Below are 17,775 nucleotides of genomic sequence, written 5' to 3' on the forward strand. Positions count from 1 at the left end.
GCGGCTCTCTCAGGAAGCTGTGGATCTATTGCCAGCCATGCCAAGCCTGTTAGCACAGGAAGGCTTTAATGTCAAACTTTGGGTCTCTGCAGGGTAAAAGCAGGAGAAGTTGAGCACAACAGTGGAGTGAAAAGGTATCTCCAGATGTAGGCATTTGCCTGTCAGAGCTGCTGTATGGGATGGATCGTGGGCTGCATCAAAAGCAGTGTGGCCAGCAGGGTGAAGGAGGGGATTCTGCCCCTCTGCTCTGCTCTGGTGAGACCCCACCCACAGTGCTGCATCCAGCTCTAAGGTCCCCAGCACAGGAAAGATGCACTGAGTGGGTCCAGAGGAGGCCACAAAGATGATCAGAGGGATGGAGCACCTCTCCTATGGAGACAGTTGGAGAGATTTGGGGTTGTTCAGCCTGGAGAAGAGAAAGCTCCAGGGAGACCTCATTGTGGCCTTCCAGTACCTTAAGGGGGCTTATAAAAAAGAGGGAAGGGGACTTTTTATATAAGCAGATGACAGGACAAGGGGCAATGGTTTTAAAATGAAAGAGGGTATTTATAGATTAGATAATAAATTCTTTACTTAAAGGTTGGTGAGGCATAGGAGCAAGTTGCCTGGAGAAGCTGTGGATGCCCAATCCCTGAAAGTGTTCAAAGCCAGGTTGGATGGGGCTCTGAGCAACCTCACCTAGTAAGTGGCATCCCTGCCCATGGCAGGGGGCTTGGAACTAGATGATCTTTAAGGTCCCTTCCAAGCCCTTTACATTCTATGATTCTATGGTCAGGAAGCAGGGTGATGACCTTGGCGTGAGGACATTGGGGTTTCACTCTTACCTGGGTCGTGCAGCAGGTCTGTGCCCTGGATCAAGTGAAGCATGTCAGCTTGGTCTGCTCCTGCTCCACATAGTGGGATGGACAGGTCCCCAAACTAGGTCACCCCTAAATCTCTCAGGGGAGTATGCTTGAATCAGCATACAGCAGCTGTGATTTAACGAGAGCCCTGTTCTCCTGGCGCTGAGGTAATGATAGCTTTGGTGCCTCCCTTGGCTAAGCACGACCTCACATGCTCCCACTCAATCACTGCTGTGTGAAAGACTCCAGTGGGTGACTGCCTGGGACCATAGTCAATGGCAACGCTTTTGATTTTTAAACCAGTTTCTTTCCCTTTTCTAGACACATTATAATTAATATTTCATGGCAATCTCCGAGACATGGGAGACAATTTCCAGTCTTGGTTTAACAAAGTATATCAACAGGACTGCTGTGCATAGGAAGGTTAGTGTGCCCAGGTGTTCACTAACACTAGCACAAAACATAAGGTTATGTGCTATTTTTCTGATGAGGAGCAGAATCTCCACCTTGCTGAGGATGGATGTTGTAAAAGAGATGAATGATCCCCACAGGGAGCAGAGTCATCAAAGCTGTATCTAGAGTGCAGGGCTGACAGACCTCCTCCTGAGCCACGGCAGGTGCCTTGGTACAATTCAGAGTCTTGTGGCTCCTTGCTCAGCTTGCTGCAGAAATGCATGGTGGCACCAGCAGAGCTTCTCACCTTGTGCATGCACATGCTGGAAGTAAATCATAGATCAGCACCTTGTTTTCACCTCAGCAGCTCACTTGGCTGTGAGAGTTGCTCTGCTGCAGGGTATTTTGGTTATGCTAGTAAATATCCTCCTTTCAACAGCGCCAGGTGTTTCCACTCACAGCAGCTCCCACAATAACTTTGGAAAGGTACTGTGAGTGTGGTTCCTGCTGGCTGTTGTGGGTGGATTGCAACTGACCCCTGGTAAGATGCTGCACAGCTGCTGAGGGAATGTCAGCCATCTGTGAGCCATTACTACAGAGTCCTCCTGAATCTTCGATTCAGCTCACATCTGAATGATCCATCTCACTGGGGGATGTTCTCAGTCCATCAGACTTCAGGCTAGAGGCCAAAATCACTATTTAGCTGGGTTTCTTGTCTTCCAAGCCATTAAGAATTTATGCAGACAAGGTATTGGGGGCTCTTCTGTACTCATCGGTAACTTGAATCTTTTGGGATCTTGCCTTCAGGATTTTAGGATTTTGTGTCCCTGCAGGAAAGATTAGGATCAGTTTCCAGCACCCTTCTGTCATCACAGTCCTCTGAGTTCTCACACACCAGTTTGTGTATGTCACATAGCATCCTGTTGCTCTGCTAGGGTAAAACTTTGACACAAATGATTTACCAGGTTTTAGACAAAATTCACCCAATAGTCTCTCTGGCACCTCTGTTCTTCTATCTGGTTAAGTTTTTGTAAATGGTGGCTATGTAAATCTTTCTTAGTGAATAGTTAAGGGCTGTTGCTTTATCTTGCTTACCTGCTGCTGCCCTACCAGATCATATAGAGGGGATGTCTCACACATTCCCAGGCTGAGGGATCCACTGGCAGATACTGCAGTGGGGAGAGACACATGGAAAAAATTCTGCAGTATGAAGGAGAGCTTTGTAAAGTATACAAGGAATGGTGCAGAACTGATATTACTTCTGGACTGCTGTGGCAGTTGCACTGCTTTCATTAATTTGTGTTTTTAGAGGTGTGATGTGCTTTCCAGGGATGATTATGCTAAACCCCTTGCTGTGTAATGGAAACAGGTCTGCTCACCAGTTTGGTTTTTTTTTTTTTTTAATCAAGAATACCCAATCTATCAGACATTAAGTTGTCTTCTTTGTGGTGAGAAAAGTATGTGACTTGGGAGCACCCTAAGTGTTGGAGGAGAACTGTAGCTTTGCTTTCTGGTAGAATACCAGGGGCACCTTGAAGCAACCACTGCTGGGGCCCAAGGTGTCCCGTGGTCCTCACCACAAGATTGTACTCCACCACCATGTGACTTTAATCACTGCTGAATTCAAACTCACATATTCTCCTTGGATGAAGAGAACGCCTCTTTATTTCTCTGTGAGGACTTTAAATAAATCATTAGTGGAGAAAGCAAAGGGGAGAGTGATGCTGTCTGTGCCATACTCTAACTGCTGAATTCATCACGGCCTTTCAAATGAAGCCCCACATTTAATTGTGTTTCTCTTCTAGTGCAGTGGTTGGGAAACACTCCTGTTTCTCCACCTGCTGCAAGGGGATGAGAATGCTCGTTCCCCCCATGATATTGCAAACGTCCCAGCTGCGAGGGAGGAGGTTTCTCTGAAACAAAGCCTTGGCCAGGTATGAAATGGCAAGGATGGTGCCCAAGGTGAGAAGCATGGTGAATGTTTTAAAGGGGAAGAGCTGGCTGTAGGTCCCGTTCACCAGGGAGCAGGCTGGGTAGAGGATGACAGGGGGGATGCTCAGGGCAGGCTCCCCTGCCAGCAGCCGCAGCAGGAGCCCAACCAAGAAGCCAGCAGCTGATCCATAGGTGTTCGTGCTGGGAGCAAAGAGGGCACAGCAGAGCTGGGGGAAGAGGAGGGCGTACACCAGCTCCCCACTGAGGAACCAGAGGTCATACACAGAGCTGGAGTAAAAAGCCAGACCAGCAGCCCCAGCCCCAAACACCAACATGGAGGTCCTCATGGCCCACAACACCTCTGTCTCTGAAGCCTGTAAAGCAGAGATTGCAGCATTAGAGACACAGTGTTTTCTGGCAGGATGGCCCAGCATTGCACTGGCCTGGGCTGGTTCTTGCCAAGCCCTTGATGCTTTCAGGCACTACTTGCCACCAGCAGCCAGGCAAAGCAGGGTCCCCTGGAGGTGCCCTCTGACTTTAAGGGTCATGGTTTTATGCTGTTTCCATTAACACCTTAGCCCAAATTTTATACCAGTCATGTTAGAATGAGCAAAGCTCACCAGTATGGGGTATTGCTACCCCTACCAAGGATACGAACACCCCTGGATTATGTTTGGAGCTCTATCTCCAGAAATCTCTTCAGCAGCTGAAGGACACACACCTTCAGCCACAGACTGGTTTAGAAATAGCCTTGAAACAAGACTGTCTTTCCTGACAACAAAACTGCTGAATGCTGCAACCAGGTACCTTTTTCCTCAGGATTTTCCTGTAGATATTGTGAGCAAACATGGAGCCAGTGGAGAGAAGAGCTGAATCTGCAGAAGACATCGCAGCAGCAGCAATGGCCCCCAAACCAGTAATGGAGATATACGCTGGGCAGAGATGTTGCAAAACAAGTGGCAGTATCATTGCTGACTCCCCTCTCTCGAATGGACTGGGAAGACCGTAGCTTGTCTGATTCCAGTCTTTAAAACAAGGCAAGGAAAAGTCACAACAAATCCTTTGTGGACATTTCTGCTGTCTTTGAAGTTGCCTTTTCACAGGGGCCAGTCACAGAAGGGCTAAGAACTGAGATCCACTCAGTATTTTAGGACTTAGATTAATTTTTGGGTTCTTTTGTGAACTTTTGTGATTCCCCTTAGCATGCTGCAGCTCCCACTAGATCAAAGATTTCCCTTTTCCTCAGCAGCATCTATAGAATTACATATGCTTTGTGTGATTCCAGAATTGGCTCAGTTAAAGGTCAACCTCTAGACACTGCTCATGAGGATAAGGGAATTGGATGAACTCATGACTTCAGCTGATTTCCTTAAATGTTCAGTGATCTGGCTGCTCTTTCACCCTTGCTCACAGCCAACACAGGACTGATCCCCTGCATGAAGGCTGTGAGTTTACAAGACTGAACTTCTTGATTCCTTCAAGCAAGAACCTTATTAACAATCTGTAGTAATATTCCTGGGTCTTACATGTCTAAGGCATTAACAGAAGGAAGCATAAAATTTCTTCTAAAATACAGGGTTTTAGAGAGTCTGCCTTCATCTTTCCTCAGTGTAAGGTCTGTGAAAAGTCATTTCATCATAAGGAAATAGCTTTAAACAAATCTTGGGGCTGTTTAAATGTCTTTAAGTAGTTGTGCACTGTACCTCAGAAGGCTCTGCATTTCTGGTACGGATCACCTATCTTGGTGTCAAGGGCCACAGGCCTGGGTAATTTGAGGTCTCTATCGGGACTTCTTTTAATCACCTTTGCCAAAAACATGTTGATTACTCAGAGACAAACGATTCATTTTACCTGTTGATGCTGCAACTGCCCCGATGAGCACCGAGGGGATGGCCATTGCAAAGCACCCGAGTCCAGAGAGGTAGGAGATGAGCCTTGCCTGTCCTGTCGAGGCAGCAGAGAGCACCCTTTGGAAGTAAGTCTGCCACGGGATGCTCCCAAGCACCTGAAACATTCATAGGTTACCAGTGGTACCCACCAGGCTGCTGGCTGATGTACGGCATCATCCACAATAATCTTTAGTGTTATCAAATTCTCATTTCAAATGCGTAAATATTGCCCAGCTCTAACCTCTTGAAGATGATATTTCTGATAGTTGAGAATTCCCTTTTCCTTTGGTTTCATTGCCAAGGACGTGAAATTTAAATGAAAGCAGGTAAAGCAGACTGAGAAAGCTGAAAAATGGTTCCTTGGAATGGTGAGTGAGGCACAGAGAAAGTGAAAGGAAAAGTTTTTCAGGAATGCAACTTTTGTAAATAAATCTACCCGAACTTAGGTATTTTGCATTTAAAATGAAAAATAAAACCACAATTTTCACTTTCTTAGTGCACAAAATTAATCAGATAAAATCTGAAGATTCTGTCCTCACCAAACAAGCTTCTGTGTGTCACTATTATCAGTTCAGTAAGAGCAGAAAAACCTCCTGTAGTCTTGGCTAGATTGGTAACTCAAAAGTTGTGTCGTGCACTGGAGCCAATGGCACTGTGCTTGCTGATGAACTGCAGTCTTGTCATTTTAATTTATTATGTTTTTTCAAATAGAGGGAACTTTACACACTTATGTTAAAAGCACACTATTGAGGCTGCAAGACAAGCATCTCAAAAGGTAGGAAATTACTCATTTAGGTGCCAGGAGAGAAACTGACTCTTTGGATGGTCTTACTCAAGAGGTATGTTCCTCCATGTGGGTTAGGGATGGAGTGTCCTTACTGCTTCTTTTCGTCCCATAGCTGAGCCCTGGGTCTCCCCAGTCCATTTAGGTTGCTGCAGGGGGTGCTGAGGAATGGTTTTACACATCCAGCCCCTGTCAACTGGCCTTGCAATATAGGGCTCCTGGCTGGAAGAACCCACACACTTTCCAGACAGAAAGTCCCCACACAATTACTCCCCCCAACCACTTGTCCAAGAAATACTCCGTACCAAGTAGAAGAAGTCATCCAGCCATCTTCCAAGATAGTGTTTTTCTATCTTCCCAATCCAAGGGTCTTGGTAAGATTGATGGGTTGCAGTGTAATAAATACTTTCCGTTGCAGAATTCACCAGGGCAAAGGGGATACAGATCCACTAGGATAGAAATGGAAATTGTTAACCATTTTCCCAATGTCCTTGTTCTTGGAGAACAGATATTTAAATTAGGGTAGATGTAGAACGTAAAGTTACATAAGATTAAACCTAGACTTAGAGTCTTCCTTTCTCCCCCTTCCTTGCTCTAAATCTACATGTTTGTGTTTCGTGGCATCATCAAGAACATGTCTATAATTCAGGTTAATTGGTACTTTCTGTAGACAGATCTCTCTCCATTTGAGATGGTTCCTCCATTCAAGATGATTCTGGACAGGTTCTGCAAACTTCACTTTTGTGCAGACCTTTCTGTGTTCACCCAGCAAGGCCAATGGCTTGTGTGAGCACAGTCTGAAATGCATAAGGTACAAAGACTTATAAAGACTGTAACATTTTTCAGGAAACCTGTTCTCCTAAAGAGGACCTGTAGGTGAAGGAAGTTGATTTTGGTCTGAGACATGCCAAAAATAAGAGCAGGATTTTTCCCTTTAGTTAGAAAACTGGTAACAAAGAAATGCACAGGACTTGCCAGGCTGAGGGTAATGAAAACCATCTGGATGACATCAGTGTAGGCAACAGAGTAGAGGCCTCCCTGTAGAGTATAAAGTATGACAGTGCATGCTGAGATGGTGATAGCCAAAGAGCCTCCAATATCCAAGATGACCCTCATTGTTGCTCCTGCAGACAAGGACAGCAGTCAAGTATTTTAGGACAGATTTTGTACATGCAGAACACAGAATAAATAAGGATATGTTACTCCTGTGGTGCCCGTACAACACAGTGTATGAAAAATGCAGTCTACAGAGAGTGTGCAGAGTGGGAACTGGAGAAAGCACATTTCCTTCCTGCTTTTACTGCCTCACCGTGCTGCATTGCCATTGCCAAGGCATTTTGCCTTCTTACATCTGCTCTCCTACAGGCAAGAGGAAGGTACAAACTCACACTGGCAGATTTCTCTATTATAATATAATGAATATATAGCCCTATTTGTTTAAAGCCTGAAAACGTGTTTTCCAGAAATGAGAAATGCTTGTTCCCCTCCCAAAAGGAGACAGGAAGCACAGCTTTCCACAATTCCCAGATGTGTATTACACTCTGACAAGTCCACATGACCTTTAACAAATATAACAGGAAAACAAGTATTTACCCAGGGATGCCAGGATAGCTGCAAACCAGAACACCTCTCCTAGCAGTGGCGGAATGAAGAGTAAGGTTCCCATCACGTTCCCATAAGTTTCTTGAAGGGGGTCCATCACTGTCATGTAATTCTTGGATCTCATTGGATTTACAAAGAAGAAACCACCTATCAGAAATTAATGACATTTTGGTAGAATTTTGCATGTTTTATACTCCAGGGAAAAAAAGAGGTAAGAATAGTATGGTATTTGAGTCTCAGACCCACCTAGTGAGCATGGAATTCATACATAATTGATCTTAGAGAATGATGCAGCCAACCAGACACTGGGGCTTAAATTCACCTGCTAAAAGTGGGGTTTCATCCATTCAAGAGGTCCCAGCTTATAAAGGGTATCTGCTTACAGCTGACATATATGACCAGGCACTTTTGGCATGCCTACATCTTTCTGGAGTGGCTACTGGAGGCCAAGGAAGACCCCTATGTCACCCCAAACAGCATAAAATATCTGTGTGACTGTAAGAGGAATTTAGCTCAGTGGACACCCATATATAATCTCCTCTCCATCCCCAATGACCTACCAATCTGAGACATAAAGTTTTCTGAAAAGCATCCTGTGGAAGATGTCAGTAGACAGAGTGAGGCATTGAAGACTCATATTTGGCTAAAAAGGAGGCAAAGTTTGTCCTTGGTCGTGTGATGCAACCTGTGGATACATGGTCCTTTTCTGGTTACATTTTTCATTTTGGTGGCTTCATTGTCTCTTCCCAGAACTATATTGTTTTAATCTGCACATTGAGCAGAGTCCCACCCACCTTCATCTAAATAGTATACTTCATAAATATTAGACTTCAGATGTGCAGCCATCTCATTAAAACCAAAGAATATGTATTGTGTCTAACCCTGAAGCCAACAGGACTGCTTGTCTGGGCACCACTGACCTGAGCAAAGATTGCAGGATCAGACCTGCACTCTTCAGTTTCATTAGTAAGAATTACTCACATAAGCAATGCTGGCAATATATGTCCAAGCCTGATTCATATTCACGTCAGTTGGACTCTTTTCTTTGACTTGACAATAAAGGTTATTGTTCTTTTAGAAAGTCCCGTGTAAGGTCTGCACAGGTCTCCTTGCTTTCATCATCCTGTGTCCCTAGAGAGTTACGGTATAACACAGTGTGGCCTGGAAGCAACTTTGGTCTTGGCAAGAGAGCTGAACCTCAGCACGAGTCCGGTAATTCTCTGAGTTAGAAATGGCAACTCAGGTACAGAACACTGCACACTTAGCTTAGTTTCAACAAAAAAAGAGAGCAGCTATAAAGTGGGATAAGCTGGATGCACAACCCATTCATCCTGAGACAAGACTATTCAGAAGAATGCATCTTAGTGGAAAAATCAAAGTCCTATTATTTCATCACACAGAAATTCCAAGGAAAAAATTAGATACCAATACTCTCAATTGTCTGTGCATTAGAGACCATGTGAAAAAAAGCAATATGCACATAGACACGCTCTTCTAAATTCTCAGATAAAATTTTTGTCCTATAAATTGCTACAAGCAGGCAAAACTCCACAGTAGCTCCAAACTACCCTGACTTGTTATGTTTCAGTTCAGAGGTTAGCATTAGAAATGCTTATTCTCAATATACAGGAGACTGAAAAAACAAAATCACATTTAAAATGTACCCTATATTCTGTTACATATGTTAATATACTCCTATGATACAGTTTTAAAGCTTATATGTCCTAATTACATGAATTATTTACCAATAGCAAGGGACAAGGCAAATCCCAGAGGTGCCTGGACCCACAATAATCCTTTTGAAGGCAGGTAGACGATTTCAGCTGTGCTCTCGATATATGCTCCTCCAACCCAGGTGGCTGTAAACATGGAAGACAAAGAGGTCAGAATTGAGAGACATATTCTCAACTAGCCTTGTAGGACACTGAGAGCTTGTAAACATTTTTCTCATACACATATTTAATCACACCTCTATTTTCTTTGCAAAGTTTTCTCCCATACAGAGATGTGCTGCTGACTACAGATAATAGTATTAGAATCTCACTCTAAATAGTTTTCCAGCTTCAAGAATTCATATCTGTGTGTGCATGGAAAAGCTCAATGTTTAAACATTTAGAGGCAATTTGAATAGAGTCATTTTTAATTACATTTTTTTCTCAGAGGAAGAGTTTTGCTAGAGGAAATAGAATTGCCTTTGAGAATTGCCCTCCTTGAAGAGCATTGCTTACAGGGCCTAAGAAAGCAGACATTAGGGAAAACAAATGCAAGCAGACATTGCAGTCAGATAACAAACTTACAACAATGTCTTAGCCAGGCAAATGCCACTGGGGGATGCCTTTACAAAAAAGAGGTCAGGGAAGCAAATTTCAGATTATGCCAGGCAGCAAGGAGAGGAAAGGGAAGCTGAGGGAAACTCTGTTTAAGAGAGAGACCAATGCTCACCATGTATGAGAGTTTATTCCACACAGAACTGGACTTTTCCATGAGTAAAATTCTTCTGTTATGTTGGATAACAGAAACTGGTTCACAATTAAGACCACAGTCCTCCTTAATAAAAAGTGTTGTATTCTTTTGTCACTCTTAAAATAAACTCTTAACTCTTAACTAAACTCTTAAATGAATCTCTTTAATTTAAAAGAATCTACATAAACATTAGGTTCTGCTCAGTGAGGAGAGGTTTTTAAGAATCCATCCCAAAATGATTCATGAAACCATACTCCTTTAAAGTCACACTTAGGCAAAATCTACCCTGACATTAAAGGAGTTCACTTCCTTTGAAAGAAAAGTCACCCAGATCTATGCAATACATGTGCTTTAAGAAGAATTTTTTAAAGTCTTAAGAAAGCTTACCTGTTGCAGTAAACAATCCAAGGAAAACATTTATATTCCTGCCTCCAACCATGGCCATCTCTGTTGGGTTCCTGTTCTGCTGATCCTTTCTGCTTTTCCAGGAAGCCCAAATTCCAGTAGCTAAAGTTAACGTAAAAAATACACTCACAGATACTAAGCCTGGTATATTTAGAGCCATTTTGTGTTGTTGAATTTAGGTTATAGAGAGGAATAATGGCGTGATGATAATGTTCTTTGATCGAGTACACAATCAGAAAAAATCAGTAAAAATAGTGGTGCCTTGTAAAGAAACTGCTGAGTATTTGCTGGACTTTGCAACAAAAGAAGCAGTATGAAACAGAGTGATAAACCCAAAAGTCTGGAGAACTGGATGCAGAGTCTCAGTCTTTGGAAAGACACTGGCAGTTCTGCAGTCTTCCCCGTTCTCCAGTAGATATCCAATCCTATTTTTGTGAGGAGCAGAGATTAAGAGCATAGGAGTTATTGTTGATATGCGTAATGGAAGACTGATGTGAGGGGTAATACCAGATTGGTTTAAAGTAGGAGAAATGTTATCTTTTGTCTGATATGAAATGGTATGAAGATAATCCGTATTTCTCTGGGTTCTAGGCACAAGGCTAAAGCAGAAGATAGGGCTAAGAACTTGTCTGTTTAAAGCTGACTGAACCAAACTCTCAGTAATGATCACAATAAACCTAGGAAACAGTAAAAGAAGATTTACCATTCACCAGTGAAAGGACCTACATGATGATACTCAAAGCAAGCATTGGAAACTGGTAGGAAAGTGAGCTGGTGGTGGACTCTTCAATTAAACTATAGGAATGATACAGACTTTTTGAAACTACTTTGTGAAACTCCCTGTAAACAGAAATAATTGTGGGAAAAAACCTCATATATGCATTCCAGAATTAAGCTGGTTACATTTCTTGTAGAGTTGCCACACCGATATCTTTTTAGTTGCTCTGTCAGTCTTTACCATCTGTCCACGTACGGCTCTTTATAACCAATTCTATGTCAAATCTGCCCTTTTCAGGGTACACGTATGGCTTTCCTGGATACCCTTGTTCATCAGTGGAGCAGGCAGCTCCTTTCCACGGGGAAATCTCAGATGTCTTCTTCTCAGATGCACTCTGAGTGAAAGACCAAATCTTTAGGAAGGTTTTCTGCAGTGTGCCAGCTCCTGCAGACAGACAGGGGTAGCTGTGCATGGAAAGGACAGTGGCACAGGCTAAGCAGATCCTGTTGGCAGGATGTGGTAGGAACACACAGGCACATAGGTGATGGCTGTGGAAAGAAAGGGGGAGAAGTGCAGGAACTCCATGTTTTCTGTGACACCTCTCTGTACAAGGGGAAATAAAGGTTTTGGTAAGATATGCACAGATCTGGTGGGAAGACTCTATAATTAGTGCTTAAAAAGAAGTGAAAATTAAAAGGGATGAAAAAGCCTGACAACCAGATGATTACTTAACCTACCTTAGGAGAAATATTCCTTTATATTTATAACCAAATGCTATTTTAACTGAGTAATGCCTTTTAAAATTGACCCAGTGATTTAAGTATCAAAAGGGACACTGTGCATTTAAAAGGCACATTTTTTGGATGGTAATTAGAAACACTCCTTTCCACCTTAAATGAACCTGCTACAAGGTCCTAGAAAGTGCAGCTCCATTATTGTGGGTGTCAGTGGAGACATTGGTGTCTCTGGTTTGCCTTCCTTGCTCAAAATGGGTGTTTCAAAATCTTTTAAAACACTGTACACATACTAAGTTTTTTTCTATGAACAAATGTTTCACAGCATATTTTGTAGACAGGAACAGGAAAAGGTTGAAGGTGCATGTGGCTGAGGGTGAGTGCAGCCAGGTCTCAGCCTTCTCTGCAGTCAGACACTCCTGGGAGGACATACCTGACCTTGCACCCTTCATGGGAGGGTCAACTAAATTCAACAAGCCCAAAGCAAGATTTGAATTTGTTCTTTGACATCTGCAGAGGATGTCTGGACTGTCCCTGCTTTTCTTCATCTCTTGGAAAAAATGCCAAAAAACTGTCAGGCATAAAATTCTCCAGGGAAACTTCATTTAAAGATCCAGAGGGGTGGAGGGCAGATGTGGTAGGACACAACAAAAGTGAAAATATTACATGATGGGATGAAAGAGACTTAGAGAAACAGGATGTGTAAGATAGTTCATCTGAATCGGGAGTGGTTTTGCTGATACACAGTGCAAGGAAGAAGGATTGTATGAAAACAAGCTTATAGCAAGAAGACCAGTTCCTCACTGAATCTGTTGTACTGTCTTGCCATTAAATCACTCTCAGCTAATGCATCTATTTTAAGGAAAAAAAATAAAGAAATCTCACCAATGAAGAGATTTTAGAGGTGGGCTTCACTCCTTGCTCATAATGAGGGGCTGCAGCTCCAGGTGCCAGCTGCTGGGCTGCTATTTCAAACTCCCTGAGTAACCCATGGGGAGAAGTACACAATTTTAGGGGCAATTGACTCGCCTGTTTTAGGTCTGATGAGGAAGGACAGGGTCAGACTGTTGAACTCAGGGTTGCTTCTAAGAGCAGTGTCACTGTACCCAGTAGATGTTTCAGAACTTGATTTGGATGCTCACATAGAGATGTCTGGTGTCACCTGAGATGCTATAAAACCTCTGAGATGTCCACTTGGGCAAGCCGAGGTTACAGTCCTTGTTGGAAATACCATGCCCTCCTGGAATAGCAGCCAGGATATTCTGGTGTATCTCCAACGATTCTGAGCTTAGGGGATACAAGTTCCTTCCAGTACCTGATGGGGCTACAAGAAAGCAGAGGAGGGACTTTATACAAGGGCATGTATTGACAGGACAAGGAATAATGACTTTAAAATGAAAGAAGTTAGGTTTAGATTAGATATTACAGAGAAATTCTTTACTGTGAGGGTGGTGAGGCACTGGCACAGGTTGGCCAGAGAAGTTGTGGATGCCCCATCCCTGGAATTGCTCGAGGCTGTTTTGGACGGGGCTCTGAGCAACCTGATCTAGTGAAAGGTGTCCCTGCCCATGCCAGGGGGTTGGAACTAGATGATTTTAAGGTCCTTTCTAACTCAAACCATTCTGTGACTCTGCAATACTCTGCTGAGCTCTTAACTCTTACACCTCATTAGTTGGCCTTGATGGAACAGACTCTGACATGGGTTGTAGATAAGAACAGAGGAAAGCCTGAAAGAAAGTGAGGAGTGCTGTGTACCAGTGAAGTTTTCTATCTATTGTAGAAATGATCTGCACTGTAGTGAGCTCTTACAGCTACTCAGCTTTGAAGCTGGCTGACAGGAAGAAATAAAAATGGACAAAGCAGTGGCCTCTGTGCCTAAGGCCACACCTTTGCTTTGCCTTTCTGGGATAAATACGTTACATTACTGCTGATGGGCTTTGGATGGTTCTCTGCGGCCCGTGGGATCAGGACAAAGGGGTGCTGCCGGGTGACAGAGGTCCTACAGGGAAGGGCATATCTGAAGGGTGGCTGTCCTCATCACTCCTCTGGAAAGGGACAAGCCCAAAGAGCTGGTGCTCTGTGGGAGATGAATAAAGTACTCTGAGAGTCTGGAGAGGTTTGGGGTTTTTTTTTAGTTCCCTTTGGGATTTTTTTAGGTTTGTTTGCACAGAAGGGTTCACCTGGGAGGAGAGGCACAGGACTGGGACTGGGACAGTAGAGCAGAGACCGTGGAACTCTGAGGTCTGCAAGGATCAACCTCTCATTGCTTTGCTCTGCAAGCCAAAAAAGTCCAGAACATCGAGTACCAGCGCCTGAGGCATCTGAGCCATTTGCATCAAAATGAACTGACAGTTCCTCTTGAAATGAGAGGGTATGAACTAGTCTGTGGTGTCCAACCCAGGTATTTGGATTGTGTCCTTGATCCTGACAGCTGAAACTCTGGGCTGTTGGTCTCCAAACATTTACATTTTTCAGGTGATGTCCTTGGTCTAAAGTTTTATTCTTATCACAATTCCTATCCCTATCAGTTCTAATTGCAAGTGATCCCCTGTGTGAGTTTCAAATGCAGAACAGAGAGGGATAATTTGATGCAAACCCAACATATTTAAGTCCTTCTATCAGAGTCTGTGTAGTGAGATTGTACAGTGAATTAATATCAAAATGAAACAAATATTTTTGTCTTTATGTCTGGGTAGTTTTTGGCTAAGTCAACAGACACAGAAAAGACAGACAGAGAGATAGATAGAAGATGAATATAGAGAAAAGATAGATATAGAACAATATTATCAGTTCCTTAGTTTTACTAAATTCTTCATCTATACAATACAAAAAACATTTCAAGGACAAAGTTGCTCTTTTCCTTTGCTAGGAGATTTCCCTGAAAGAATTCTTTCCATTTTGGAAAAAACACCAAACTAATACCTTAAAATCTGTAGTAATCCTAATTCTGAAGCATGATATCTTATCTTCAGTCAAGCCAACTCTCTGTTGAAATCAAAGGTTTTATTGTATTTAGTATTATGTAGACATTTTCCTTTGAAGCCTTGCCCACCAGAAGAGCTTGAGTTTGCAGGTCTCCCCGCAGCGCTCGGCATGAGGAGCTGCCCCTGTTACAATGTGCTGGCCAGCTCCTGGAGAAGGCTCTGATGACCCTTCTGAGGACAGGCTTTAAATAATGTAAAATGTGATTTGGGGGATCCAAAAAAGCATGAGCTGAAATAATTTCATCTAATTTTAGTCAGCTTTATATATTTTCACTAATAAATTTTTAGCAGCCTTGTGTTTGCGAGAGACAGGTGTTTGCTTTGGTCATCCACAGCTTTGTGTTGTTAGGTCCAGATGAGACTCTCGGATCTCTGGACATCTGTGAGTGGGTTCTTTGCTGCGTTTCAAATGGCTCCTGTCCATGGTGGGCAGCTGAACCTTGCCCAGGAAGGCAATGCCTCCCACTTGCCTTAGGCATCGCTTTCAGTGCGGCCTGGGGGAATGTTCCCTCTCTCCAAGGACTACGTATCTTGATGCTTACCCTAGAAGAGGCTTCATTGTGGTGGTTCAAGTTAGACAATTTAACTCCACTTTCTCTGTTATTCCATTTATCTTCCTATTGGAGGTAGTTTGAACTCACAAGTCCTTCAGATCACACAAATCAAGCCAGAAAATAAGTTCAGAAGAGCAGTATTTAATATTTACATATATCAGTGAGGCCAGTGGTCAAACAGTTGGAAGGACAGAGGGTGTTCCCAGGAGCACAGAGACATGACACTAAACATCCCCAGGGAAGGACAGCCTGGAACAAGCAGATGGCAGCAGCACAGTGAACTTATTTTTCTGTGCTGGAGGTGTGTCCATGGGGATCTCTTCCCCTCCTGGTGCTAGCACAGCCAAAGTTGGCTTTATCCCAGAGGTGAGAGTCAAGGAGTCAAAACTAAGGGATGAGGGAGGGTGAGTATTTAGGGACTGTGAAGAGTTCATAGAACCCCCGTGCTAATTAAGGAGTCTCTCTCCACCTGACTACATGTGAATATCCTTATTTCTCGCTGCCTCTTTAACTCTTATCCTGGTTTGTTGTCTGCTGTATGTGGTAGCACTGTCCAGGCTTCACTGCTGGCAACAAACATGAGCTTTTTAAGCCACCTGGCAGGTTTGGATGCACCTAGTGATGATTGCAGACTTCAACAAGTCTTAACGCTTTCTTCTTTACAGAAGGTGCTTTTAAGTTTTATGGGTTAAATTTCCTGCTTCTAGGGATGAAACTATATTCCAAGGTGCATGTGCTTCTCATCTAGGCAACTGGCATTTTTTCCCCATTTTATATAAAGGAGAATGTGAAGCATTTTGCAAGCTGCATTAGAGGACAGCACAAACAGCTACATATGTCTGCAATGTGTGTTTAAAGAGCTTGCTCCCATGCTACAGTGCAGAAATATGAACAACTTCGAGAAAACATAAATGTCTCTCTGAAAAGTAGGCTCCAAGTGCTTTAAATATATTCATATTTTCATAGCTGCATAAAGACATGGATGGGTAAAGATTATTTCACGGTTTGGCTGACAAAGATAGTTCATGTCCAAGAATTCACCTTTGAGGAAGTCACTAAAATGATGAATTTTCTGAAATTTCCCAGTCATGGACATTAGCTCAAGATCAAGATCTTGCTCTTTAGTGATGACGAGGAATTATGCAGTTCCTGGTTGGTATTACTGTTGCAAAAACACTAAAACTGATGCAGTTTGTTGCCTTCAGATTATATCTTCTATTTGTTACTAAGCTGCATATAATTACTATCTGTATCTTTGTTTATCTTTGGCTAGTTAATTCCTTAGTCCATGTGCTCTGTTCTAGAACAGCCCTACGGACGTGTGTGGAAGTTAGTGAAATTCTTAGGCAGTTTCATCAAGGCAAAATTGGTGGTGAGGTTCTTCACCCTTTTGTTAAACCAGATATTTCTAAACTCTTGCTGCAAACCCTACTGTCTGTGTTGACCCAAATGCTCCTCTAAGGCTGCCACAGATCTCATGCTCCTGAAGAACTGATTTAGAAGTGCACTGGGCTCTGACAAACAAACTACCAAATGGTGCAAGTGGATCTGGCTCCAGGGTGGCAGAAGAAGGCTGAAAACCGTGTTCTTCAGTTGTCCCTGCAGTGTCTCAAAGAATGCTCGATACATTCTCTGCTCATCCTCTTTCAAATCTGTGAGTGCCCCATTCTAAAATTAATAGGAACAGACAGGTGAGCTCACGGTGGGATCTGGGGGGGATGGGAGGTTATTTACATCAGCCAGAGAGCACCTGCTTCATGCAGCTGATAAATACACACATTAACAACAGTTCCATTTCCCACATAACATGAGAGGGCAAGTCATGATCTTTTATCTGAGGACTGTTGTGCTTTGTACACAAGTACAGCAGTAAGGACCAGATAAATTAATGTTTTTGCCAGTACCTGAGGTTTAGCAGTATGTTTAGAGAGATGAAAATGTGGAGTCTCAGATTGAAATGATCTAGCCCTTTTCCACCCTGACTTCTTTATAAAAAAATCATTTTGCCCTGTGAAACATCCGAACATTTTGGATTTTCTTTGTTGTCCCCCCATAAATACAGTACAGTGCACTATCCTTATTGCATGTGAATCGGCAGCTTGGGGCTTGTCTTGGCATTTCTTGTAGGTCATTCACATTCCAGAAATATTTGTCTGAAAGGCAACGAATGAAAGATGTTTAATTAATATTCCAGGGGATATCTGATGCTGCAAATATCTTGTGCAATGAAAGTAAACAAGGAAAAGGAAGCAATAGTGATGAATGAAACTTGGAAGATGTTTTCTTCCATTCTGCAAAATAACAATTTTACTACTCTTGACCAGTTAAAAACGTCTCTATTTTTTGTCTCTCACTTACATATGCTGGGGAGGGTCATTAAACTTTATCTAAAAGGCTTCTTAAATAGGAACACAACCATGCAAGTGAGTATGTTAATATGTTGTACTGGTCTGCTGTTTAGGAAAATATGAGAAA

At 42.9% G+C, this 17,775-nt stretch overlaps 2 protein-coding genes across 5 annotated transcripts in view; both read right to left on the reverse strand.

Annotated features, from left to right (window-relative positions):
• Positions 1 to 2,882: 2,882 nt before the first annotated feature.
• On the reverse strand, positions 2,883 to 13,204 carry LOC103618396 (high affinity choline transporter 1). 4 transcript variants are annotated; one of them, XM_017738220.1, is made up of 9 exons: positions 9,885 to 10,382; positions 9,188 to 9,301; positions 8,003 to 8,127; positions 7,434 to 7,589; positions 6,816 to 6,964; positions 6,146 to 6,289; positions 5,019 to 5,172; positions 3,975 to 4,192; positions 2,883 to 3,541 (listed from the first exon to the last, which is right to left on the reverse strand). In XM_017738220.1, exons 3-9 carry the CDS (start codon positions 8,013 to 8,015, stop codon positions 3,020 to 3,022), a joined length of 1,356 nt encoding a protein of 451 aa, XP_017593709.1. In that variant the 5' UTR covers positions 8,016 to 8,127; positions 9,188 to 9,301; positions 9,885 to 10,382; the 3' UTR covers positions 2,883 to 3,019. The 4 variants fall into 4 exon arrangements, with proteins under 4 accessions (XP_017593709.1, XP_008635013.1, XP_017593707.1 ...); XM_008636791.2 differs by lacking the exon at positions 8,003 to 8,127 and having other exon boundaries at positions 10,293 to 13,204; XM_017738218.1 differs by lacking the exon at positions 8,003 to 8,127 and having other exon boundaries at positions 9,188 to 9,989; positions 10,293 to 10,382.
• A 2,217-nt stretch (positions 13,205 to 15,421) lies between these two features.
• The window catches only part of LOC103618380 (transmembrane 4 L6 family member 1), a 16,040-nt gene continuing 13,686 nt past the window's right edge, over positions 15,422 to 17,775 (reverse strand). The window contains exon 6 of the mRNA XM_008636776.2: positions 15,422 to 17,453. Coding sequence (XP_008634998.1) covers positions 17,433 to 17,453 — 21 coding nt within the window. The 3' untranslated portion in view covers positions 15,422 to 17,432. The remainder of the gene's footprint in view (positions 17,454 to 17,775) is intronic.

Source organism: Corvus brachyrhynchos, unplaced genomic scaffold, assembly GCF_000691975.1.
Source record: "Corvus brachyrhynchos isolate BGI_N302 unplaced genomic scaffold, ASM69197v1 scaffold117, whole genome shotgun sequence".
Lineage (NCBI taxonomy): Eukaryota > Metazoa > Chordata > Aves > Passeriformes > Corvidae > Corvus > Corvus brachyrhynchos.